This window comes from Drosophila miranda, chromosome XL (assembly GCF_003369915.1).
Source record: "Drosophila miranda strain MSH22 chromosome XL, D.miranda_PacBio2.1, whole genome shotgun sequence".
NCBI classification, from domain to species: domain Eukaryota; kingdom Metazoa; phylum Arthropoda; class Insecta; order Diptera; family Drosophilidae; genus Drosophila; species Drosophila miranda.
The window spans coordinates 23,756,269-23,782,972 of NC_046673.1; the positions used below are offsets into that span (position 1 = coordinate 23,756,269).

Sequence of the window (26,704 nt, forward strand, 5' to 3'; positions counted from 1 at the left end):
TTAAAAATATTCCTTAAATATACTGACGAATTCAAGTTCTAAATATTAAAAATATATCGTCCCGGCGATAGCTATCGACTTGTCGAGCCAGCCCTGGTAAACACACGGGTGACAGCTGATGACCCTCTGGCGCCGCGCGCCCCACCAACGTTGTGATGCAATTTGTTGTTTTCAGGCCTAAAAGTGAAAGTTTTGACTGACCAGCAGCAAGGAAAACCTCTGTAAAAGAACCCTTTTCATCGCCACAGCACACCCAGTGAACCAAGGCAATCAGTTCGTGCAAAAGTGACTGCCAAACCATAGTTTTTTCGACGAAAACAAGGGCAAAACAACAAACTCCAAAGGGCAGGCCCGAGCCGATGAGCAAAGCAACAGCCTAGTGGCCAATGTGCGGTCCAAGTGTTGGCGCTGGTATCGGCGAGGCTTAACCTCAAAGCACGCACACAATCAGCGAGAGAAAGAGAGAGCAGATCAGGCAGGGAGCCATCCGCACAAAAAGTATTCCCAATCCTCCCATCCAAATCGAAAGTGTTCAAAATTCAAATAGCATGCATCGCAACGTGCCGGCAACATGGAGCGGTAGCCTGCTACCGTTCCGTGTCTCCACCACCACAAAGGTAAGCAATTCTGATTATTATTCTTCCCCTCCTCTGACGTTCTGAACCATCATTGACCAGGTCGTCATCTTCTCACTGACCGCTGGCGTGGCTCTGATGGGCGTCCTATCGCGTTTCCTGCGTCGCCGCAAGCCGCCACGTCCACCGCGTCGTCCCAGGAAGTACACAAATCGTCGGACACGGAACAGTATGCGCAGTCCCAACGATCTGCTATCGATTGCCGGCTCCAAGGCATCGGCACGCTCTGGCAGCCCGGTGGGCTCCACAATCGCCTACTCCGATCGGCTGTCAATGGCCTCCGGCTCCATTGGCATTATGGGGCTCAGTGGTGGTGGACCGAATGCTGTGCCCACAGCAGTCACCCAGCTGACCGTCCAGCAGCTGGGCGTAATGGGAATGGAGGCCCTGGACACGGTGATCAACTTCTGGGAGGATGCTCTGGCCGCACACTATTCGCCGGGCGGATTTCCAGCCTCGCTGACCACCGCCGAGGACTCGGAGTTCTATCGCGAGATCCAGAACCTTCTGGAGATGGCCTACACGCTGCAAGAGCAGAGCGAGCTGCTCTTCCTTGACCAGCGATCGGTGCTTTTTCGCGAGGAACATTCCATAGACGAGGCCGAGGAGGATCGCCTCACCGCTGGCGGTGGCATCGGCGGCGATGACGATGACCGCATCTCTCGCAAATCGGGCAGCGTGCTCAGTCGCGCCGGCTCCGATCCTAATTTCGATTCGGCGGAGAGCTTCGCCTCGGCCCTCGACCAGGTGGCCGATCTGCGCGAATTTGAGGGCTTCATCGAGACCTCGTACGAGGAGTATCCGCTGTTCCAGAGCGCTCTGAAGCACCACGATGAGTACACAGTGCCCTGCCGCACCATTCGAGCGGAGCTGGTGCACTGCAGCACCGACACCGAGTACCTGGCCAAGCTTCACTGCGTCCGTCTGGCCTTTCAGTTTCTCTTCAAAGACCCCGCTGTTGGTCAGTGGATCTGCGATGCGGGCAGGCAGATACTCACCGATCTGCTCTGTCTGGGCGACAAGGACACGAAGGAGTTTCTCGTTGGCTATGAGGACATGGTGAACTTCCTGAAGGACCCCAATGCATGGCCCTGCATCCAAATGGAACTGGAGCAGCGCAACGTCAAGGCAATGACCTTTTACGACATCTGCCTGGACTTCATCATCCTGGACTCGTTCAAGGATCTGGACACACCGCCAGCCAGTGTCACGGCTGTGGTTCAAAATCGTTGGTTATCCAACGGATTCAAAGAGACGGTAAGAAACGAAACCGAGCGCCGTTAAGACTATTCATATTGTCGTTCTCCTTTCGGCAGGCTCTCACGACGGCCGTGTGGTCGGTGCTGAAGGCCAAGAAGCGCATGCTCAAGTTCCCCCATGGCTTCATGTCGCATTTCTATGTGATATCCGAGCAGATATCACCGCTGATGGCCTGGGGCTTCTTTGGGCCCAACGAGAATCTGCGGGACATTTGTCACTATTTTCGCGAGCAGCTACTGTCCTTCCTGGGCGACATCTTCAGCTTCCAGAAGAGCCGCTTCACCACCATCGAGGACTTCTCGCAGGACGTCCTACAGCACATGCAGACGCGCGTCAACAATATTGGCGTCAAGTTTAGCCAGTAGTTTATCCTGTCTGCCCTTTCTCCAACTCTTCTTCCAGGATCATATACTACATTTGATATACTCCAAAAAGTTGACTAATTTTAAAGCCTCATCCATGCACAGTCCATGACCCATGACCCATCCCCATTCCCATTCCCATCCCCGCACGCACAAACACACATTACCCAATACCCCGGGGGAATCGCCATCATTTTGTATGATTAAGCATTTAAGTCGCAAGAAAAAACATGTGTAAAATAAAACTGTTTACACCTGCTCCAAACAGCAATCCAGCTGCCATACCGACAACGCATCCAATTCCAATTCCATTCCCATTCCCATCCCCACCCTCCAATCGCAGCTCCAGCGGGGGTGCGGCTGTTCAGGCATGGACTTCGCTCTGGCTCGGCCAGTCGTTTCTGGCAGCTGATTGCAACAAGATCGAATCGCATCGAATCGAATGATGTGTCGGGCCCTGGACTTGAGCTTCGGCCTATTGTCGCTGAGTTCCTTTGTGAGTGTGGAAGAGCCAAGCCCCATTGATGATGCTTTGCCTGATCCTGATCCTGATCCTGATCCTCCTCCAGATTGCCTGCTTTGGTACCCTCTACATGCTCAACAGGATTGTGCACATCCATGCGGATGCCTCCGTTCATGTGTCTGTGCGTGTGTCGGACGACAGCTCCATCTCCGAAAGCTGCAGCAGGACCATAATTGTGGACAACATCCAATTGCCGCATCTCACCTGCCTGGAGCTCTTCTATATGCGCTGGACGGTGGTGCTGACCCTGGTCTATTCGTTTCTTGTCATGATTATGATGAGGGCCAAGTACATGAGCCACTTTCAGATCAATCAGGTCACATCCAATGGGGTGAGTGACGGGAACCCTTCCGCTCCTCTCCACGTAATTCCGATTATGCATATCTACTGTACTATCCCTGGTAGATGATGCTTGTGGGCACTGTCCTGGCTGTGGTTCTGCTCATTTCCACCACGATACTCCACGAGCGGACGCCCTTTGTGGAGGTGTGGTGCAACAATTTCATCATCTACTATCTATACTACATTGACCTCAACACCATCGTGGCCGTCGCCTACTTCATTTACACATCCTGCTACCTATTAGTGGGCTCAGACGGCGACCAAGAGCCGGTATATATTATGTGATCAGCAGTCTATGTATGGTCTATGCGTCACAGTAGCTGTTGCCTCCTGGCTTAACATCCTGCCGTTCGGCTATCAATTTCCCTGTTAGGCCTCGCAGAATTCGATTGATTTTCATGTTTTAAACATATATATAATGAAGAAAAACGCACTTATTTATGTATTTGAGTTTTATTCAAACAAATTGCTTTCATTTGGTTTGCTTTTGTGTTGGTTTGCTGTCGGGGACTGCAGTTCGGACTTCGGAGACGCTAAAATATACGTGGAACTAAACATACATATGTATATCAGATGAGTTCTCTGCCTTTTTTTTTGTGTGGCATATGTATATGGTAGATATATATATATAGTATGTGTACATTGGCAATTGCTTGATATAGTAGATGCAGATGCAAACCATTACAAACTCTCGAAAATCCAACAAAGAACACACCTATACCCATACGATTAGTATGCAACCGGAGAGGAGACCTCTGCCGAAATCGAAATCGAACTTTTAGTTTTTTTGTTTCTTTTCTTATACAAACTACTGCCATGGGGGTAGTAGTACTATCATCTAAACTTACGACTAATACCAATTGATTTATCTTTCAATTTGGTGATTTTGGGGTTGTTGTGTGGTGTATTACAATCCGCCTTTCTTAACTATTAATGGAAGGGAAATCCCCCTGGGGTTAGCACGTTTTGGTAAGGTTGTTTTCACATCATTATTTTGCTTTTCGTTCTGTATAGATCGCGTCGGTATAGAGAGCCTCTAAGGCTCTGGATCTGGATCTGAATCCTTGGGGATCGATGGATCGCTGGATCGCTGGATCTATGGATCTCTCTCTCTCTGTTTCTCTGTCTCTTTTTCTGGTCCAGTGCGCTTAGGTGCTAGTAAATAAATGTTTCTTGGTTTTTGTTTAATATTTTTCATATTTTTTTTGTATCATTTTTTTTTAAAGTTTATTTATCAATTTTTCTGTTTTAATGCCTAAACATCTTTCCTTTATTCATCTCACATCTCTCTCGTTCTTCTTTCTTTATTCTCTCTCTCTCTTTCGATCTCGATCGTCTTTACACATTATTTATTATATATAAATTGATATATAATAATTGTGTATATAATTAATTGTTGGTATAATGCAGTCTTTACGGCAAAACAAAAACAGAATTATGCTATTTTGTTGATTTCTTTCCATCCACACACCATCCATCTTACATTGTTTCATTGTTCTCTCGTCTGTTTAAATACGTAATAATAATAAAAAATATATATATACTCATACTCATACTCATACTCGTACTTGTATTGTGGTGTATACTATATAACTATATTTACTTTTTTGTTGTTTCTTTCAAAAGTGTTCTATATATGAAACCAAATACACATTAGTTAGGCGTGTTCCTCCTTCCTGCTCCTTTATCTGGTGTTCGTTCTACAACTACTTGTGGTCTTTCTCTGTTGGCTTATTGTTATTACAGAAAATAGCAACACAAAAAATTAGTACGGTTTTTTGTCATACTCGGGGTCGTCATAGCTACATACATAATTCAATAATCATAAGCATCATTCATCATTCACCACTCATCTGCCGTTCTGCTAAGCATTTCATTTCATTTTCTTTCTTTCATATTTGTCGTGTGTATATAATTAGTTTCGTTCATAAATTTCCTATAATCCTAGGCTTTTGTTTTTGTTATTTTCAAAGGCAGTTTAAAGTGTATGTCATATGTCATATATGCACACCTTTCGATAAGAATCTCAACTTTCTTGTAATATTTGTTGTAATGCCCTTCTATCTTCTATCTCTTCTTCTATCTATCTACACACAGATCGGTTTTGGGGGTATCTCGGGGATCCTTAGGAGCTTATTCTTCTAGGATTCTAGTTCTTAAATTGCTATATGCATTTTGGCTTAGACATTAGTATTCTGTTTTGTTTTTTTTTGTTTCATTTTCAATTGGTTAATGGTAGTTGGTTTTTGTGTGTGTTTCGTTCTAACTTAAGATCTACTCTTAGATTCTAGTTTTCAAGCACTTCGATTTTGCAATTGTTTACAACATTCCTTCTCTCTACTCGCTACTCGCTAGTCGCTAGTCGCTCCTCCCACTCACATCTCCATCTCGTTCTTTTGCAATTTGTTCCCTAAAGGCATATTCCGATGTAAAAACATTTCTATATATATTGTATTGTTAGTTCTTGGTTTTCTTAGCAAATGAAATATGATTTTCTTGATTATGCTTAAGGTAAGGTGTGAACGATATGAAAAGCATAACAACAGAATTATGTATAGTCGTTTTTGGGGGTCTCATATGTCTAAGGTCTCTCGAGGGTGTGATTATGTTGCTTATATAGTATAGAGAAACTGAGGCAGTTCTTACAAAAATCCTATGCCTAGTTGATCTTCTGATACCCCATGCCCCACACATTCCGTTCCACTCCATTCCATCACGTTCCATTCCAACAAATGTATTCGGGAGGGTGCTGCGAGTTCTATTTCAATGATTGATTGATTGTACAATTGGCTAGTGGATTGCTTTTCTCTTCATTCGTTTGTTTCTTTTTTGTCTACACTGCTTTACGGTTTTACTGCTTAACTGGTAACTGCTTGTCGAAGGCTGAAGGCACGACATAATCGCATTTCAAAAAAAAAAAAATAAAATGCTATTTACAGGACTACTTATGGTGGTGGTTTACAGCGGCAGCGGCGGCGGCGGCGGCGGGGCTGCCGGCCTGTCATGAGTATTGGTTTTATTTTATTATGCGTTTGCTTTTTTTTTGCTGTCGACTGCTGGCTTTGGCTCTGCTTGCTTTTGTGTTATTTGTGTGTTTCTTACACTGCTCGAAAGAACATGATAGATCCTTATTTTGCTTTGTTTTATTATTGCTAACGATTCGTATTTGTTGGTTTGCTTTTCGTTTGTTTGTCTTCACTTAATTATAGTATGTATATATGTGTACGTATGCATGTTGTGTGTGGATGTGTGTGTGTGTGTGTGTGTGCATGCTTCAACTAAATGTATGCATGCTTTTTGCTTTCTCATTTCTCAATTTGTTAACAACACAGGAACAAGTTTCTAAAATCTACACTTAAGTTGGTTTTTGCATTATAAATAAGAAAAAATATATATCGATAAATATGTCTGGTTATCGATCAATATATGTATATTGATGTGTGTTTGTGTGTTTGTGTATCTGTGTTTTGGGATACCTATGCGATAATAGTTTTAAGAGGAGAAAAAAAACTTATTATATTAAGAATAAACACTTAGAATTATCGTCCGCCATCGGTAATTGGTAATCGATAGTCGGTAGTCGGTAGTCGGTAATCGGTAATCGGTAATCGTCATCTGTGTGTAAGGCTATCATGATAATTGTTTTTGTTTCCTTTCATTTTGTGTGTGTGTTTGTGTTTTTGTGTTTCGTGTGTGTATGCAATGTATAAAGTATATGTGTGTGTATATAGTATAATTCGTGTGTGTGTGTGTGTGTTACAAATAATTACAAATATTACTATACTATAGTTCTATAGCTATAGCATTAGTTCTGCTTGTTATTGGTTTACAAGTGACCAGATATAGGTGTGTTTCGTATGCTTAAATGTATGTAGCATATAGTAAATATATATATATATACACACACACATATATATATATATATATATATATATATATGTATATGTATGTATTATTGTATGCATGTGTGTGTTAATCGAAACATTTGTTGTCTTTCCTACCATAACATCTGAATGTTCGATAGAAGCTTTCTGCCCTTAAGATTACTTAATTGAACTTAAAGTGAAAACAAAACAATAAAAAAAAATTATATATATTAATATTTTAATTCATATTATTATTTTTGAAATTAGACTAAATTGTGTGTGTGTTTGGGGGGATCTTCTTCGGAGAAATCTCTTTCGAAGAAGGAAAACAAATCAATTTACCGACGGCCTGACTGACTGACTGATGGTTTGATCGTGTGTGTGTGTGTGTGTGTGTGTGAGCGTGTCTCGTGGTGTCTCGTATTTAATTCTTTTGGAAGGCACTTGAGTGCTTCTATTGCTTGTTTGTTTTTGGATTGGTTTAAGGCTTACAAAATCGTTTTTAAATGTGTGTGTGTGTGTGTGATTAAAGGCACTGAGTGCGCCTTTTACTCCTCTCTATACTTCCTATTGCTTATTTTTTAAGGCTGGGGGGGGGGGGGGGGGGGGTGTGTGACTGACTGAATGTTTTCCTTCTTCCACTCACTCTACGTCTCCGTTTCTCTCTCTCTCTCTTTCTGGCTATATACGATTTATCTGATTCATTTTACAGTATTTTCTTTCATTAGGCGGTGGTTTGTTCAAATATAACTAAATAAAAAAAAAAAAAAAAAAACCCAGCCATATGGTTGGGGGGGTGGGGGTCTACGTAACTGAATGTCTCTACGTATTACAGAATATAGATTAGAATATAAATCGTATATTGCCTTTTTGAAATTTAATTCTATATCTAGGATGATTTTACTTGTGGGTTGCGCATGGTACGTGCAATACCATTCTCTGATCTCTGTTTTTCTTGTGGGATTGTGTGTTGTTGATTGGGGGATGAAATTACACATAAATCTGCAAAAGAAGATGGTGAGCACATGGATGCCAATTGGAGGAGCGACGGGGGCAAGAACTCACCTTAGTATTAAATTTTTGGCTCTTGTTTTAGTCGCGATTCTCGTTCTGCGTTTGTGTTCTCCGTTTCCTTCCTTCGTTTAAATGCAGAGAACAACACAAGACATGAATCGAATCGAATCGAAAATGAAGTTCAAGAAACACCGAAAGAAACGATCCCATCCTTTTCTTTTCTTTCGGTCTCTGTGTTTTTCTGTTCGTTTTTGTGTTGTTGTATTTTGTTTGGCTTTGCTCTAATTTCTATATATTTTGGCATAGGCAACGACGATATATTGTTCCTCTCTCCCTCTCTCACTATCTCTTTCCCTTTGTCTCTCTCTCGTTTCTTCATCTCCGTCTGTGTCTCTGGTCAATCACTCAATCATCCCACATCATGGCCAGCCCATATCAATATCCAAATCCGAGTTGCTGCTCAACTGCCGCTCCCTCTTGATCGCCGCTAGGGTGACGGCAGAAGCAGAAGCAGCAGAGCCACCAGCAACGTTGGCTGTGGCTGTGGCAGTGGCATTGACGGCGGTAGCGATGCTACCACTGGAGGCAGCGGTGAATGCGGCCAGAGCATTGCGATTCAGTGGCTTAATGCAGCTCTGCTTGATCTTGATAATCGTCCCCGTGGCTGGGATCATTGTGCGTGCGGCCATCAGGCCAAATGGCCTGCTGCCACTGATCGTCCCAATGGGCGTTAGCGATGAGAGCGGCAGAATGGGGCCCGTAATGGTGGTGGCGGATGCGCTGGTGGTGCTGATAGTGGTGGTGGATTGGATGGCGGGATTTGATGAGGAGGAGGCGGTGGAGGAGGCGATGGAGCTCGTCGATGTCGATGTCGTTGTCTTGCCCGCCGCCACTAATTTGGGATCGTTGTAGCGCGGCCGCTTGTTCTGCAGCTTGGTGGCCCAGCACTCGGTGGCCCGGCGGCGGGCATTGGCACAGATATTGTCGCCCGGGGGCGACCTGGGTTTCGAATGGGGAAACAGCCCTGCCTCCGACTTGTCCCTGGGGAAGGGTATATGGCGGCGCTCCTCCTGCGTCTGACTCGACAGCTGGCGATACGATTCGATCTGCTTCAGCCGCTGCACATTGCAGACCGCTGCATTAACCAGATCCCCAGCCGCACTGCCAGGTATTGACTTGCTATGGGCAGCGGTGGCATTCACCAAGATATCGCTGCGCGACTGTGTCTTCGACTGCGTGAGGATCTGATCCTGCAGTACCCGGGTTTCGCTGGCATCGGTGATGGTGCTGGCGGTACTGGCGGCGGCGGGGGTGCCAGTTATTCCGGCATTTTTGTTCTGCTTAGCCCTTAAATGCTGCAGCTCCTCAGGCGATCGCTGCTTGCGGAACTCATGGACCAGTGGATAGATATGCTGTATGGCGGATTCAACATCATTCACGCTGGCGGCTGTAATACGGATAAGGTTTAATCTCAAGCGAGAGAGCCAACGCCAACGCCAACGCCAAAGCCAAAGCCAAAGATAGACTCACCTGTCACTGTAACGCTTCCCGTGGAGAAGATCTTCAGCGTGGCCTTTGGCATTTTCATCTTGTAAGTGACACCCGGATGCAACTCCGGCTCGTAGCTGGCGTTGTCCCGATGCTTCTCCGAGAAGTTGACAATCTTAATGGCCCAGGGCATGCTGCAGGTACCCAGAACATTCACGATGCGAAAGTTCTGGAAGCGTGTGGGAAAACCGAGTTTACCCAGGCACCGGGCGTACCGTCTGGCTGCCACCTTGGCCTTTGAAACGAATAAAGAATTGAGATTTGATAAGGGACTTGCTCGGCAGTTGCTGCATTCCGTTGGGTTGCACCTACCATTATCTCAGAGGTGGCCCCTGTGCAGGTGATCCTGCCCGATGACCAAATGGAGGCCGTCGTATAGGGACGTCGCAGCTTCATGGTTACCATTCCGTTCTCCCTGCGATACTCCACATTGCAGCCGCGCAACGCAATGTCCCTTAGCTTGAGGTGGCATCGCACGCTGAACGAGCACACCACATTGTTGATCACAATGTCCAGCTCTGGGTCGTCTGCCTCTGCTGCTGCTGCCTGTTGCTGGTTTCTGAGCAGCGCCAATGGTGCATCTGAGACAGGAGCAGCTTCTATTGGCTCTGCTGCTGCTGCCGGTGCCACTGCCGGTGGTGTCTGTGCTGCTGCTGCTGTGGCCTCCGTCTTGGTAATCACATCTGGTTTGATCACAGTAAGGGACTCCAGCAGCATATCTTGTTGCTCCGTTTTGATGCGCATCCCATTGGGAACGAAAGCCGCCACTCTGCCATTCGCGTGGAGATCGCCATTGGCTGTTGCCTTCCGCTGCAGCAGCTGCTGCTGCTGCTGGGGCTGCTGGTGCTGTTGGTGCTGCTGCTGGTGCACCATCGTGGTCGTGCTGGCGGTGGCCGATTTGCTAAACTGCGAAAAGTATCGCACGCCCCCGCCAGTGGCCGAGGCACCGGCCGGTCCAGACGCCGCCTTGAGGCCGCCATTCAGATTGGCCATCGGTATGCTAACCATTTCGTTTTGCATCAGCGACGAACAGGAGGATGCTGTGTGTGGGAATGTCGTCGACGAGGTCGTCGTGGTGCTGGTGCTGGTGCTGCTGTTGCTGTTGTACTCGGGCAGATAGAGATCTCCGAACAGGGGATGGCTGTAGACGGCTTCAGTGTGCAGATTCTGGTGTTGCATGAATCTCTCCCTCTGCCGCTTTAGCTCCAGCTCCAACTTCTCCTCCTGGCGCTTCTCTAGCTCCCTCTCCTTTTTTATCTGCCTGATCACGTCGAGTCTCTGCCGCCGCTCGTCTTCCTTCAGTTGGTCTTTCTGCCCTCGCTTTCTCAACACCGCTTGCCGCTCTATTTCTCGATCCCTTTCCTCCTTTGTGCGAAGCCACTTCGCCTCCGAGTCCTTCTGCACCTTGATTTGGTGCTCAATGTCCTTCCTCAGCGTCGCCAATTGTTTCGCGGCCTTGGCCTCGTCCTGCTGTCTCTTCCTGAGCCTCTCCTTACAGAGCCACTGCTGCTCTTGGGCTCGCGCCTGCTGCCTTTGCCACTGCTGGCAGCGCGCTAGCTCCCGCAAGTGCTCCTGATGGCGTAGGGCTCGCTCTGCGTCCCGCTGCTTCGTCTCCTTGGTGCGCAGGTCGAGCACCCGCAAGATCTCTGTTCCGTGCCCTCCGGCCTTCTTCTTCACGCGAAGGTCTAGCAGCTTTGGTATCGTTAGATATTCTAGCGATTTAGCCGCCTTGGTAGACTCCTTCTCTCCGTTCTGGTCGTCGGGATCTCGCTTACTGTAGGTTATAAGGCCGGTCGTTGGGCTCAAGCATTCGTAGAGGACCTCCGGATGGACTTCTTTTTCCTGTGCTTCGTTTGAAGACACGTGTTCCAATCCCACTCCAATATCGTAGATCGGTGGAGAGCCACGTTCCCCTGCTCCTCCTCCTCGCTGGCTTCCTCCTTCGCTTCTCGTCGGTGGCTCGCTGGCTCCGTCGTTCACTAGAGAAGAACTCCCTGAAGGAGGCCGGCCTTGACAGACGCTCGGACTGGCGGTACCTTTAATGCAAAAACAAACAACAAATGGGATGTTATATTAATCTATGGGATGTTCTTGAATGTACTTTTTTCTTACCGTTTGCCGGGCTAGTGCCTGGTCCCGAAACGTTATCCCGTCTGCAAGAGTTGGTTGCCGATTAATATTCTTGTTTTTGTTATGGTTTTTTGTTGCGGTTTTCTAATTATTTCTACGACTGTGTGTGGATCTGTAGCGTGTGGATCTGTGGCCTCTGGCTATCTGTCTGTGTGAGTGTCTCGTCTCTCTCTTTCGTTTGCTCTCTACTTACGAATCGGCCATATTGACAATGTTTCTTGTTTCTTGAATATTAAATATCTTGAATCTTGAACCTTAGGCATCTATTTCTCCCCCTTGAACTTATACTTTGTTTGTTGCTTGGATTTTGTTTGTTTTCTGTTTTCTTTTGTATATAAGGCCAAAAGCGTTCAATATAATAATAATAGTCGGTATCCGGTTGTGTGTTTGTCCGAAAATACTTTGCTTTTGTTTGTTTAAATTTTCAATTAAGTTTTCAATCACTTTTTTTGTGGTGGTGTGTGTGAGTGTGATGTGTGTGTATGGGTTTTTGTCTCTCGTGGTTTTATGTTTTTTTGTTGTTGTTGTTGTTAAACTATTGGTATTATGATTAATTCTAGTCTTTCTTCTCCTGGGGTTTTTTTGTTGTTGTTTATCTGTAGAGTTGTTGTTCCTTTTAGCAGTCTGCAAGTAGATCAATAGATAGTAGAGCCGAAAATGTATTGTTTAGTTGTTTGCTTGATTAATAAATTAATTAGTTACTGCTTTCCGAAGCGCCCCCCGGCAGCAAAGCAGCAAAGGAAATTCTGAAAGTCACATATTTTGACAGATTATTGGTCAAAATCGTTTGATGGTCCGTCAGGTCAATCGTTTTATCGTATCGATATCCTGTCATCTGCCACCTGACATCAGTGTCGCCTGTCAACACTGTAATGTTACTGCAATTGCAGCAGTGCAAGCTGTTAACAGTGCTTTTAAGCCAGAAGCGGCTGTGAGCTGTGGGCTGTTAATAACAGCTGCGTACGCTGTAAGCCTCTGTTTAACAGAAAGCTGGGGGGGTAGAGTTGGGGGTATAATTATATTTCACTCGAAAATACAGCTCGGTAATCTGCATTAGCTATTTAGTGCGGGACAGTTTTGTCGCCTGTTCAAAGCGCAGAGAGCGGGCTTGAATAACATAATGTACATACATACTGTTAACAACTGCTAGGATCGTCAGCTGATGAGGGGGCGTGGGGCGGGGTGTTTTTGGGAGTTGCAGGCGCCACACATCAGCAGCTTCTCGGTCAAGGACGCACATTCGAAAAACTGGCACGCACACACATTGAAACACACACACACACACACACTGCCAATTGGGCACAGCGTCGACGCAGCAGCGACGCAGCAGCAGTCACCGTCATTCAAGCATCAACAAATCAAACAATTGCATGCACGCAAAGTGGATTAATTAAAGGTGAGGCCCTCGCCCCACACTATTTGCTTCAAACAGGATGAATGTCGCACCTTGCAACAAAATGCACCCTGGCATTGCTTGTGCTGCTACACACTGGCCATCTCGTTTGCTCTGGCAGCGGCAGCGGCATAGCAGAAGAAGCAGTGCAAAGCAAAGCAGTGCAACTGCAACAGCAGCAGAAACAGACTCAGAGGCTGTGCTATTTTTGGAGCAATGTGCAAATTAAATTGTTATTGTAAATTAGCAAATTGCCATAAATTAAAAGATTATACACACACAAACACACGCACACACATACATATGGCACGGACGGAAATATTATTTCTCTGGCCGAGTAGCGAGAGATGGGACCTCGACCCGGATTCCCTGGCATCTAGGACAACAAATCATTAAAAAAAAAACCAAAAAAAAAAAACAAGAGAGAACACACGACTACGACTATACATAACATATGTACATATAGGAGCCGATATATGAAGAACGACTATGGTGGCAGGGAGATGCAACTAGTGTTCTATATATGAATGAACTGCTTGTTGCTCTCAGCTGATTACAACATCCAGTGTTGTACAATTATCTGTGTTTTTTTACACAGTGCGAAAAAGTCAAGGTTTTTCCACTCCCCCATGAAAAGTGCAGTCCCCAATCCCCCTCTAGACATATCCGGTGCCTCTCTGGCAATAGAATTTTTATGTCAGTAAATTCTCATAATTCCACGAACACTTTCCGGTTGCAAGTTCGACACCCAGAGAGAGGGAGAGAGAGACAGATAACAAATATATCATAAGCTGTTGTTGTTGTTGTTGGGCCGCTTGGCCGGATGTATTTATGTACAGACGATGTAGATTGTGTCTCACGCCCCCACACCCCAACAACTGCAGATCGCTTTACAGTGATTCATTGTGAAAATCCAGTAATACGATACAGAATTAATGGGGAATCGTCAAGAGATTAAACTCTCCAATTATAGGGAAAATAAACATTCTATACGGAATCAATTCTGGGTCGTTATTATCACTCTGTTTATGTTCTAAAAGTGAGGGTATTCCATACAACGCCTGTCATTCGTATACGAAATGAAAGTGAAAGATGCCGACGACGACGACGCCGACGCATATCTATACCCGAAGAGTGTTCTTCGTGCGCGTGGGTGTGGGTGTTGTCTGTGTCTCCAGTTTCTAGGTGACCTACAAAAGCAGAAATTTTGACTCTATTTTAGTTTTCACACACATTTTCCCTGGATAAACACTTTTATTTTGCGCAAAATAAAGAATTTTTTTTTTATAATGAATCAAATATCAGAAAAAACCAAATGATTTGCTGATTGTGCTTTTTCGTATTTGTATCTAAAGATGATACCATTTGGAGCTTTAGATACCTATGGATATTACCATTTCGGAGGGTATCTCATGGAGGAAGGCCAGGACGAAAGCCTACGAGAGAGCTGCCCTTTTGGCACAGGTGCGTCATCGCGTAGACCACACCATACCAGTGTGTGCACGTAGCGTACTGCATACATGTGCGATTTGTGTCAGTATTGCCCCTCCTCAAATGACGCAGACACATTTTTTGAGACGCTTTGTTTGGGCCACGGCTCACGGCATCGGCATCGGAATCGTTGGCTATTTTTAACAGCTCGACAACAGCGCGGGTCAAAAATAGGAAGCTATAAAATCGAGCGAGAGAACACAGGGAACACACAAATGCACAATAAATGCAAATAATGCTGCGCCGTCGTCCATTGCTTGAATTTCAATAAACGAGGAATCGAATTCAAATTCGAATTCGAGTACTAAATATCTTAAAAATGTACCCACAAAAAATCCTACAAAGCATTCGATGATTTCACCCAAATGTTTTTGTGTTGAAATCGAAATTAAAATCATTCTAGCAATGCATCCATGGGGGCAGGAATTCTGATAATGCTTCAAATAATAAAAATAAACATACATATGTACTACATGCAGGCGAACAATTTTAAACGAAATTGAATTTAAAATTCACGCAGAGACCGAGACAGTAACAGAGCCAGAGCCAGAGCCAGAGACCCCTAGATATGTCCGTCCACACGGGGGTAAATACATATGGTACATACATACATATAATGTTCTCGTATCGTATGGTAAATGCAGTTCATTAACCCAAGAGGCGCGACATCCACACAAAACCCAGAGGAGACAAAGGTGCGCGAAGAAGCCAAGAGGGGAAAAATGTGTGAAAAAACGAAAACGGAGGCAGACACACACGCAAAAGGCACAACAAAAAAAAGAACTAAAAGAAAACCGTGTAGGATAACCGCTAAAACGTCATAAATCGTACATTTTATAACGAACGCATCATGCGGCAGCACCCCTCGGTTGTTTTTGCAATGGGATCCCAGGAGGCTAGACCTTCCAAGTAATGTACGTATACCCCTTGGGATAAAGCTCTACAATTATCAGCGAGGGCACAATGTATCACGTGTCTTGCAGCAGCGCCCCTCGCTCGCCCTACTGATGTGTTATCAGAGATTCTAGATCCTTCGAAATATAATATATACATAGATAGATAGATTTTAATCGAACGGAATGCCAAAAGCAGCAGCGCTCCTCGGTTGGTTCTTGGATATTCCCTGGGACATATGGCCCTACAATTATCAGCGCGGGTACACGAACTCTGTTCAACGCGAGAGGAAGACAGACGGAGAGTAGCAGAGAATGGGTGTATGGGTGTATTAAACAAAAGGCGTTATACTAATATTAATAATTGAAGGCAGGCAACAATAAAGAGCGGCCGAGAGACGCAAATGAACTGCGAAATTCAGGTTCAAGGCCGCCACAGCAACGACGACGACAACAACAACAACGACAACAACGACGACGACGACGACGACTGTTTGCCCACCCATTCGTCGGGTATGGTTTTTATTGGTTTATTTCTACCGTGTTCTGTTGATTTTTGGCCGCTGGCTCGGTCGTTTCATTATTTGAATAAATCTATGAGAAGGCTGAACGCGAACTTTGTCGCACATTAAATATATGTATGTATTATTATAAACATTTTGTTGTAGGCACACACCCTACCCTACCCGCATGATGCCTCATAATTGGCATTAAAAACCAATCAAGGCATTTCCTCAAAACTTATTGTAGCCCCGATATCTCTTCCGATATACCAGGAATATATCTACAAGTAAATATAGGAGGTGCTCTCCCTCTCTCTCTCTCTCTCTCTCTCTCTCTCTCTCTCTCTCTCTCTCTCTCTCTCTCTCTATCTCTATCTCTATCTCTATCTCTATCTCTATCTCTATCTCTATCTATGTGGTGTCGTGTGGTGTGGTGTGGTGTGGGGATCTGGCTGAACGACAACTGTAATACGAGAAAGGGTTCTTCGAAATGTGAGCTACGTGAGCTCGACAGCGACAAGGGGGGAACGGAACCATAAAAATGGTACGCCGCCATACGCCCAGCCCAGGGTTGTTTGTGTGGTGTGTGTGGCGCGGCTTCCGCTCCATATTTTCGAGGGGAGTCGTCGTCATCGTTGTTGTCCGTCGAGTGATGGACACACGATTATCAGGCAGAACCAGTAACAACGAGCGCAACAGAGCGACAACAGAGGCAGTGGCATGAAGAGTGTTGCGCATCTAAGCATTTATCATATGGTTTTCCACATAAATTCATTCAACACCGAACCAAAATAGCTGATCAAATCATTCGATAGTCATCAAGAAGTTGTCTTCGCAAGATAAACCCCTTCTGATCGAAGAAACGAATATTAAATATATGCCAGCAGTATGTGTACATCGAAATAATTGTACGGGAATATCATAGTTATCATCCGGCGCATATCTTTCTGCTATCTGCCCCCCCAAGTGCATTTTGAAGCCCCAATGGAACCCCGAGCCCAAGCCCAGGATGCGAAATACAATTGGAATATATGTACACATATATTTAGTCTGCTCTATAATTCCTCTATGCCTATGTCTATGTATAGTTTTTCGGGTCGCGCATCATGCAGCTGCCCTCATCGGTTTAAGGGGAGGCTCCCGTTCCAAGTCCCAAAAAATGTCTTCATTTATATGCATTTTTTCGATACATAATACAGTATTCTGCAAAAACTTTTGTATTACGTATTATTTGTAATTAAAAAAAGTAATTTATCACATTTTATCATTAAAAATATTTCACCTTCTATAAGCCTTAAAACGGAAACTTCCTTCCAAGATAGTTCAAGATAATACGAATGAATAACTCCTTAATGCAAACAGAACAGATATTTCCAGTTATATTTGATGGTGCTTGTCGTTTTTTTTATATTTAATGTACTTCTGGATTGATAGCCTTTACATACTATATATCCAGAACTGTTTGGAATAGTATTGCCCATTTAATTTCCCATGAATAATCTTGAATTGAAATTTCCTGCGTTGTGTGCGGGCGATGGAGGAGATGACTCAACGGCGGATTTCGCCATCAGCTGCAGGCGACAGCTGTCCCCCTCTATCGCTCGAGCAGCAGCAGGCAGTCATCTAACAGACAGTCACATGTGCTCCAGGCTGTAGCCAGTGCTGTTAAGTGCGGAATGTGGCAACGGCAACGGCAACGGAAACGGAAAAGGTTTTCGCACATCACGGGGTACCGCCAACAGGTGCCTGTGCCTGTGCGTGTGCATGTGCGTGGGATGTCCTTGCAGTCACGTTGCAGTGATGCCACACAATGACTAAGTAGCAATTAAAAACTGTGACCCTGTTCGAAGTGAAGGAGAATGGATGTGCCAAAAGAAGGCATACCCCATAAATGTGTACATGCACACATTTTTATTGATTTAATACACGATTTAGTGGCCCTGTTCTTGGGGGAAAAGTGTACTGTACACAATATTCACAAAGAGAGGGAGAGAACGAGAGACATGGATGTGTCAGCGGCAGACAAAACGAAACCAGGACACACAAGTTGTTCAATGCAACCGCCTCCACCTCCACCGTTGGGTCCCGCTCTCGGTCTCGGTCTCGGGTCTCTGCCATTGTTCAGTCGCCCACAGCTGGGTGCCGCTGCCATCATCAGCTGTCAAGCGCAGTGTTGGGTAAAAGCGGAAACACTGCAAAATGTTACATAAAATATCAAGGCAATGACAGCCTTTGGGATGTTATAGCCCCCTACCCTGGCCATTCGTCATTGGATTTAGCTCCATCTCCACACCCACACCCACACCCACAGCCACTCGCGTGTATCGAGGGCAGTCCCCCGTTCTTCTTCGTTGGAAGAAGAGTTAGTCACTCCTCGTCCTCCTCCAGTGATCTCATCTCCCACACATTCACGAGTCACGAGTCGCAGTCACAGTCACACAGAGTTTTCACTGTGACCTCATTGGCGACGCGCGCGTTCGAGACGAAGCTTATTTCCCAGTAGTCACGATCAAAAATTACAGCATCTATGCATTGCTTAGCACTCTCTGTCGAACCGAACCGAACCGAACCGAGCCACGGAATTGCACAGAGAGGGAGAGAGGCAGGCAGAGACACACACATTCAAGAAAAACGGGTTTCCCCAGAGAGCATTCGACAGAGAGAGACGATCGAGAGAGACCGGCAACGCAGCCAAGTGCGTCATCGTTTTGGCAATAGAGAGAGAGCGAGAGCGCGAGAGAGAGAGGTGCACGTGTGCGTGTGTTTTTGTGGCTGGATTCTGCACTTGACCATGGCCGATGCAACGATAAGATGGTGCATGGTGCATGCTGCATGCCGACGAAAAGCGCTAACCAAAATTATTCCCCTCCTTTTTGGGCAGGTACTCACCTCTTAATAGTCCTTAATTAGTTTTTGTTTTGTTTTTCTGTGGTTTGTTGTGGTTGTTTACTTTAAGATATTCCTCAATTCTTTCTCGTCAGTGTTTCTCGACCTCAAAAAGGAGCCTGCAACCAGAGAAAAAATAAAAATACAAACAATTATGGTATATCCAGGTGCAGAGTTTTGATTTTTTTTCTCCACAAAGACTGTGGAGGCGATGATCAGCGTGGAAGGAGGAGAACGGGGGACACTGCACAGCGGAAGTGTGCGCTATCATACAAAGAAGTTATTTTATAATAATTATGTACATATTTACATATGTACATGTGTATTTCATGCAAGAAAATACTTAATATTTTTCGTTGAACAATATTAAAGCGTACGTGCCAGTGCTGAGAAATGTCTGGCATTCATTCCAAAAATGTGGGCCAACTTGCACACTACGATTTAATAAGAATTCATACATGCATGTGTACGTGTGTGTGTGTGTGTGTGTGTGTGTGTGTGTGTACTAGTACTTGGCCTGCACATGGCGTCAACCCTAATAGTGTGTTGCCCCCAAGTCCCGTTTTGGAAATGTCATTGAACGAGAATCTTCTTCACTTCGTCTGTGGCCGAAATAAGAAATCACGAACCAGAGATACGAAGACGAAGGAAGGAAGACGGCAGCAAGAACAAGGAGAACAAAGAACCAAGTCGTTGACATTTCGAGGTCCTACACACACACACACACACACACACACACACACACATACACACGCAGACATCGGTGCCACTGCCAGACAGACAGAGACAGCTGTCGATTTGTTATGATTAACCGTTATAAGCAGAAGGAGAAGTAGGGGAAGAAGAGACTGCCAGACAGTTATGCTCTACCCGCTCAATAGGACAACACTGCTTGTTGGAGCCTCTTAAGGGGGCTGGGGAGGTTAGAGGCGGGGGGGTCGCAACCATATACAAGCGAAAACGTGCTCGTTTGTCGTTGTCTGGGATCATGGCTGCTTCTGCTGCCACGTGGCCGAATCACAGGTAGGACAAAGCCAGACATGGTTTCGGGCTTAACGCTGCCGCTGTCGCTGTCGCTGTGTCTGTGGCTGACCTTGAAACATTGAAGCAGCTCTCACATGAATAGCATTACCGTTGGAATGACTTTGCTACATTTCCGTTTTTGGAGACAGCACGAATATTACTTTTGTGGTTTTTTAGCTTCATATTTCTATCCGAATCCGTTTTCCTTGTGTGTTTGGGAATGACAGCTAATCAGATTGAACTGCAATTGTCCTTCGAAGAAAGGGACACACACACACACACACACACAATCCGCAGACCGTTCAATTGATGTGTACGCACTGGCGACAGTTGACCAGCGACAATCCAATCCACCAATTCTGTGGTTTGTCCGCACTCAGCAACAGCCGAGGAAAAACAGCGCATTTCCAATCGGCATTGATCTCTTTTCGTGGTGTGTACGCACTGGCAGAGCTGCAATTGCGGCTCCACCGCGAAAGCGGGGGGGTGGGTGGGGTCACTGCACGTTGCGACATCTATTCGCATGCCTGACACAGTTCTAGATACGAGTCCGTCGATAGTGAGGGAGAGGCCGGAGCGGACCGGACCGCACCGGGCCGGGCTGGGCCAGAGATTTTCTGCTATTCTCTCTTGGTTCTGCTGCTGCTGCTGTTGGTGCTGCTCGAAAGAAGGCAGCGAAAGCGACCAAAGAAGACTTCCAAAAACATTTACAGTTATGCTATTTTCCGCTGGCAGCGCTGCTGCTGCGGCCAGAAGCAAGAAAGTAAAAGTTGAAATCAATGAAATTTCATTGTAGTATGCGAAATGGTCAAAGAGGAGAGACGAAGAGCGGGCCACAGTGGACACCCGCTTTGGGACGCATTTAAAGACCACAAAGATATTGATCGTAATTGCTGCTCTACGAGTGAGTGTCTCAGGCAAACATTTCGCACCCTTTTTACCCCTGTTTCTCTTGAGAATACGCCTATCAGTTGATCGGGGGAGTCTTCACTGTGTTGGTTTAGTTAGCGCCGCCGTTGACATCGCCAGCTATCTCCCTCTGTCACACGCTCACAAACGCACACAGACGTGGTTTGTGCTGCTGCTCTGCCAAAAAAACAAGTTGGTTTTACCGTTCGTTTTTCTCTCATTTCTTTTTTCTTTCTTTTTTTTTGCCCAGACGAAATGGTTTCACACTGTTGGGTTTTAATTGCTAGGGACGAAAAGAGAATAAACACAGCCAACAGCAGCAGCAGGTGATGATGAGTAACAAAAGCAGAGCCACAATGAAACTCACACGGCAGGAGAGAAAGAGCAAGGAGAGAAGCAAAGAGAGAGTGCGCGCGTACGCTTACGCTTAGCCTTAAAACATTTTGAAATCAATTATCAGATAGAAAAGTGCACATGAGGGCTCTAATCGCAAATCACATGCCGCGTCTTCTCCCTCCCTAACAGAACCACAAAAGAGAGCAAATTCCGGCTGTAGAACAGCTGTAAGAAGCGCCTCTGGCAGCACTAGCAGCAGCAGCAGCAGCAGCAGCAACAGCAACGTCGATGTTAAGTTATAAACTTGACAATCAATTGAATGGGCAGGCGGCTGGCAGCCCACAGCGCTGCTGCTGTTGCTACTGCGCGCTGCTCAGACACCGATCGCTGCTCTCACCCACGAGGTTCCCTCTATCTCTCTCCCGCTCTCCCACTCTCAGTGTGCTCTAGATAAAGCAATTTGATTTCTAAATTGTAACAGTATGTTAATGCAGTTTTCTAGTGCACATGACGTCACAGTGTAAATTGTCCATTTGTGCCGCTTTCAGACGAACTGGGTCAATATCTTAATTAATTTTAATGGGCCTTAATTTATAGACAAAAGGAAACAAACGCAAATGCAAACTCAACACACAGTTACATCAATCATATTTGCGTAGGAGACGGCGGGCTGGTGGAGCAAGGGCGGCAACGGGTAGGCAAGGGGTAGAAATGTTATGACAAAGCAGCCATCATTTTACTATATGCTCTCATTTTTCGAAAAATGCGGCCACCTACCACATACAAACATACATATTTATGTAAATACATGCACACATATGTACACTCGGTACCACATTATATATGTACGTACACTAGTAAATTCTTTTGCAATATTCAACGCACGCCATTGATGAAATTAATTTATGAATATTGGCACACAGTTTTAATAAATAAACCGTTCTTTCGGTTGAGAGGTTATGGTGGTTTACGAATAAATTTTATATGCTATGCGTATCTTTGCTTGTAAAATGCAACAACAAAACTTATTGTTTTGGATCAGGTAAAAAAACGGCACTTAAAGCACGAAATTCCTTTCAAAATGTACTAAAAGGGTGTGAAGTAAATTAACAAAAAATAACTTAATAATGGTATAAAAACAAACAGAAATCTGAAAGAGAGAGAGAGAGAGAGCAGAACCAGCAGCAATACGCGATAACCCACACACATTCACACATATGCATGCATGTACATAGCATCGCGAACATGCGGGCATCGAACATTTGATTTATGCAGAGAGCGAGCCCGAGAACGGGGGAGAGAGAGAGGGCAAGCCGGAAGTTACATATTACATGTGACAAGAGGAAGAGAGATGCAGCAGCAGATACAGGAGCTGGCGCGGAGGAGAACGATCGCTGCTGACAGGTAGCCCGAAAGGCAGATGGGCAAAAACGAGACAAACCAACTGCTGCAAACTGCGATTTTTTTTAGGGTTGACTGCTATTGCAAGTGTATGTATGTGTGTGTGTGTGTGTGTGTGTGTGTAGGGGGTCTGACCTCGTTGGATGGAAAAAGGTGGAATATGCCAGAAGAAGAACAACCCGGCGTAAGCGGGCGAGAGGGCAACAAGAAGCCGCACCTACAACAACAAACAAAAAATCTATTACATCACAAGGAAAATTGACACAATCGCTTTACACATAGATATGTACATTCATTTGAAAAATTGTATGAGTGTATGTATGTATGTATGATATGCTGCATGTGTTTGTTAAACGGAAGACAGCCAACATGCAAATTAAGCTGCCCTTTGTCTATATTTTATATTTATTATAAAAAATGGTAATCCTTATATACGTACATTTGTATGTAAAATTAATAAGTGTGGTTAGTAAAGGAAGCTACCAGAAACTTCTTTCAAAGAAAAATAAAAATCAGTGAACAAAAAGAGAGAGAGAGAGAAAGAGCGCGAGCGTGAGCGTGGGCCACAAGCTACAAGACTGCAAAGCCACAAATGAGCGAGGCATGCGGCGAATTTAACAGCGGACGTCGGCGGCAGCGAGACGACGACGGCCGGCGACCACAGTACCGTTCGTTGAAATTTTGAATGTATGAAAACATTCAGTCTGCCGCCAGCACGGCCCGAAGCGTTTAGCTCGAAAAGCGCGGCAGAGGGCCGCCAGAGTGGTAGCAGCGCACAAGCTGTGTTGCGGGGCTGGCGGAAACCACGTTTACGGCGGTAGCGTTGCCAGGCCAGAAAGAAGCAGCGTATGCCTGCGTGCGTGTGTGTATGTGTCATGTGTGCGTGTGTGTGTGTGTGCGACATTGCCTGTTCAAAGCCATTTCTTTTTTTTCTTTTGGCTATTTTCCATTATAGAATGCAAAATTATTTGAGGAATGCACACACACACACATACTCACGCGGCGAGATACACTCTCGCACGTATAAAAATAGCCGTGAACGACAGTCGGATCCCAGGCCCCCACATGACGTCATCTTTGTCTGTCTCTTCGCTCTCATTGTACTAGGGATAAGATGAAATTATCCACCCCACCCCGCCCACAAAGAACAATCAAAGTATTGAAAAATGCACACATTTTGGTTTTACAATCCTTTTTTTTTTGTTGGTCAATGTTTTATTGTTTCACTCACACTTTTGGCAATGCTGTAAAGTAAATGCTCCCTGTTAACCAGCTGTTACTCTCTCGCTCGCTCTCTCTCTTTTTCACTGTGTGGTGCTCTCGCGCTGTGTGTCGCTTTGTGGCTCGCCAACGAAAGTGAGCGCCGGCCACAAAGCTGCAAATATGGGCGAATAAATGGCAGACAATCGAAAAATGAGTATTTTTTTGGTTTTTGGATCCAAAATCGATTTGAATTTTGGGTTTGCGGCCGGGTCAGGGGAGGTGGGGCTGGGGTGCAACCAAAACATGTGATTATGACAAAAAAAAAAAAAAAAAAAACTAGTTATGAAATAAACTACAAAAATCGACGGCGAATTAGCTGAGCGAGAGCGCAAGAGGAAGTGTAGTTGAGAGCGATAGAAAGAGAGAAAAGTTACATTTTATTCAAGACTCGAATTTCTACAGAAGACTATATCTAGGGCTTTAGGTGTTAAAAAAGACTAAAACGAAACTCAAGAGAGGTAAATAATAAGAAAGAAATTGAACAAAAAATCACCTTTTTTCTTAGTAGGTCGCGTCGTAATGTGCTTATATTTGTTGCTGCGCTCTCTTTTTCAGCGGCCAGTGCAGGGCGCGGGGGTGGCGTGGCGTGGCGGCTCCAACTCTGTTAATACTCTCTCCTTCCCTTCTCCAGCGCTGACCACACTACTCCCTCTCTCTGATGACTGCTTCGGAGCAGCGGAGCTGTGCTGCCGACTCGCTTGTGCTCCGCTGCCTTTGCTGCTGCTGCGGCGGCTTTTGCTGCGTCTGATTCCGAGAATTCGCCGTTAATTTTGCTTGTTGTTCTTGTTTTCTTTTTGTCACTTTGTCTTTTTTTTTTGCAATTCTCTTTTATCGTTAAATGTGTATGTGTATATGCAAAATGTATGATTTTGTGGCCTTTTTAGATTTCTTTTCGTTTATATCTATCTGCAATTTGCGTTGATTTGTATTAAGGAATGAGATTACAGCAAGCAAGAATGGAGGGTGGAGGTTGGGGGGTAAACACGGTTCCGCTCCGCTCCTCTGTTACGGCGACACAGCGACAAGACCTCGGCGAAAATGGCCGCAGAGAGAGAGCACACAGCACCACAATGGCATTGGGCCCACGGCAGAGCAGAGCAGCGGCTGTTCAGTGTGTGAGTCTACGGCGGCGGCGGTGAACACACGAACGAAAAGCGCGCAACAACGTCGCAGTTTCGGGCCAAGTGAAGCGACACACACTCGCTCACATACACACGCGCGCGCACTTATATACATCCAGAGACAAAGCAACATTCGAGCGCATGCTCTCTTTGCCACTGCCTTCTCTCTCTCGCTCTCTCTTTCTCTCCCGTTTTGCACTTAACCACCAACACACGTTTCTAGCATCTATCTCCGTCTCTCACGCCAGGCAGAGGTTTTGTCGCTTGGCGCTCTGGCTGCAAGAGCAACACGCAATAAAAGTTCAAAAACAGTTGAAGTATACCGCGACGCGAGTAAAAATCTTTCCTTCAACGTTGTCGTCGTTGTCGTGTCTTCCGCGAATTTCTTTTCCGACCGAACCAAGGGGGGGAAAAAGAAGAACGTTTCGTCATTTTTGTTGTTGTTTCCCAGCCATTGATTCATATCTAATATTACTAATATTCATATATATATATGTACGCATATATGGCATACATATATATATATATGTTGTGGCGAATATTCGCATTTAAATGAACAAAAAAGTTAATAGAATGAAAAACTCCAATCCCAATCGTAATGGGGGGGGAAAATGTGTCAAGTCAGTCAAGGGAAATGTCGGTTCATTGCATTGCGTTCCGTCTCGTCCCGTCCCCCTGCCGTGCGCCCACAAATGTTCCAATTTTATGAAGAATCTCCTTCGAATAAACATTTAATTCGTGCTCTGCTCTCTGCCCCCTCCACCATCCATTTGCTGCTTGCAGGCAGCAAACATTTTTGCATACAAGTCGCTCGCTGCTGCGTTTCTCCGATAATTATTGACGGGCGTTAATTGATTTTGATTATCGTGTATGTTTGGTTGTTGAGTTTTTGGTTGTTTTCTCGTCGTTCATTGTTAATTTTGTTGTACCAGGGCAAAAAATAGATGACCAAAAATAAATTCAGAGAGCACAGTCAGAGCACACACGATAACGGTCTTCCGCGACTCTGTAGGGCACGTCCGAAGTATTTCATGGTTTTTTTTGTTATGACTCGAGCAGTGTGACCGCGGAGTTATCGATAAGATATACGGTCCGACCCTCGGAAAAATACCGAAAATACTTCACTAATTTTAAAATATACCGTAAATATACTGACGAACTATTTGTATTCAAGTTCGATCATATTTCTCGTTTCTGATATTCGGTTGCAAATTACTAGGTAGCTAGGACTCTGAGCTCTGAACTCATTATTTTATACGATTGAAAAATCGATTTCCTCCACGACTGGTTTTATATAAGTTTTCAACTTTGTTGCATTGCTTATAAAATAAGGTTTAAGCAAAAGCAATTTCCACTAAATAAATTGTCCTTGCATGGTAACTACACATTTGCTACATGCTAATTACATTTTAATGTAATTTCCGAAAGCGACACCTGAAGGGGAAATGTGTGCGTTTAAAAAATTTTTGTCCGTCTTTTTTTCGTATAAGCCCCATGGAAGCGCCAGTGTGAAAAACACACCACTATGCACTTTTTGGCAAGCCTTTTTTCCCGACACTCGATGCTGATCACGAAATATGGCTCAGAATAGCATTTCTACACGATTTATACATTGGTGCATTGGACACGAGGATGAAGTCCATAACGTATTTTAAAATATACTGGAAAATACTATGAAAAGTATAAAATTTGCAAGGTGTGTGCACTAGACGTGGCAAGAAATCAGTGTGACCGACCATTATATTCCTCAACTAGATTGACAAGTTTGACGTTTTTTTTTTAAATGAAAAACAAAGAAAATATTA

General features: G+C 45.0%; 3 protein-coding genes across 5 annotated transcripts; 2 read left to right on the forward strand and 1 right to left on the reverse strand.

Moving 5' to 3' along the window:
- Window positions 1–95: 95 nt before the first annotated feature.
- LOC108156665 (mitoguardin) lies at window positions 96–2,329 on the forward strand. The gene is made up of 3 exons (XM_017288287.2): window positions 96–617; window positions 678–1,892; window positions 1,952–2,329. The coding sequence occupies exons 1-3, from the start codon at window positions 549–551 to the stop codon at window positions 2,258–2,260; spliced, it is 1,593 nt and encodes a 530-aa protein (XP_017143776.1). The 5' UTR covers window positions 96–548; the 3' UTR covers window positions 2,261–2,329.
- Window positions 2,330–2,643: 314 nt separating this feature from the next.
- LOC108156683 lies at window positions 2,644–4,809 on the forward strand. Its single transcript, XM_017288327.2, has 3 exons — window positions 2,644–2,753; window positions 2,827–3,111; window positions 3,186–4,809. The coding sequence occupies exons 1-3, from the start codon at window positions 2,700–2,702 to the stop codon at window positions 3,405–3,407; spliced, it is 561 nt and encodes a 186-aa protein (XP_017143816.1). The 5' UTR covers window positions 2,644–2,699; the 3' UTR covers window positions 3,408–4,809.
- Window positions 4,810–7,566: 2,757 nt separating this feature from the next.
- LOC108153694 lies at window positions 7,567–25,958 on the reverse strand. Of its 3 annotated transcripts, none has more exons than XM_033386111.1 (9): window positions 25,829–25,957; window positions 24,272–24,684; window positions 18,850–18,965; window positions 11,874–12,304; window positions 11,663–11,703; window positions 9,863–11,586; window positions 9,533–9,785; window positions 8,054–9,449; window positions 7,567–7,990 (listed from the first exon to the last, which is right to left on the reverse strand). In XM_033386111.1, the coding sequence occupies exons 4-8, from the start codon at window positions 11,882–11,884 to the stop codon at window positions 8,422–8,424; spliced, it is 3,057 nt and encodes a 1,018-aa protein (XP_033242002.1). In that variant the 5' UTR covers window positions 11,885–12,304; window positions 18,850–18,965; window positions 24,272–24,684; window positions 25,829–25,957; the 3' UTR covers window positions 7,567–7,990; window positions 8,054–8,421. The 3 variants fall into 3 exon arrangements, 2 of the variants coding, with proteins under 2 accessions (XP_033242002.1, XP_017139312.1); XM_017283823.2 differs by having other exon boundaries at window positions 25,704–25,957; XR_004471224.1 differs by lacking the exons at window positions 7,567–7,990; window positions 8,054–9,449; window positions 9,533–9,785 and having other exon boundaries at window positions 11,528–11,586; window positions 11,663–12,304; window positions 25,704–25,958.
- Window positions 25,959–26,704: the final 746 nt, after the last annotated feature.

Coding starts and splice junctions, on each gene's coding strand:
- LOC108156665 (XM_017288287.2), top strand. CDS start 549: ATGCATCGCAACGTGCCGGCAACATGGAGCGGTAGCCTGCTACCGTTC. Junction 618..677: donor GTGTCTCCACCACCACAAAG/GTAAGCAATTCT, acceptor ATCATTGACCAG/GTCGTCATCTTCTCACTGAC. Junction 1,893..1,951: donor CCAACGGATTCAAAGAGACG/GTAAGAAACGAA, acceptor TCCTTTCGGCAG/GCTCTCACGACGGCCGTGTG.
- LOC108156683 (XM_017288327.2), top strand. CDS start 2,700: ATGATGTGTCGGGCCCTGGACTTGAGCTTCGGCCTATTGTCGCTGAGT. Junction 2,754..2,826: donor TATTGTCGCTGAGTTCCTTT/GTGAGTGTGGAA, acceptor ATCCTCCTCCAG/ATTGCCTGCTTTGGTACCCT. Junction 3,112..3,185: donor ATCAGGTCACATCCAATGGG/GTGAGTGACGGG, acceptor TATCCCTGGTAG/ATGATGCTTGTGGGCACTGT.
- LOC108153694 (XM_033386111.1), bottom strand. Junction 11,587..11,662: donor AGGCACTAGCCCGGCAAACG/GTAAGAAAAAAG, acceptor TTTGCATTAAAG/GTACCGCCAGTCCGAGCGTC. Junction 9,450..9,532: donor GGGAAGCGTTACAGTGACAG/GTGAGTCTATCT, acceptor TCCGTATTACAG/CCGCCAGCGTGAATGATGTT.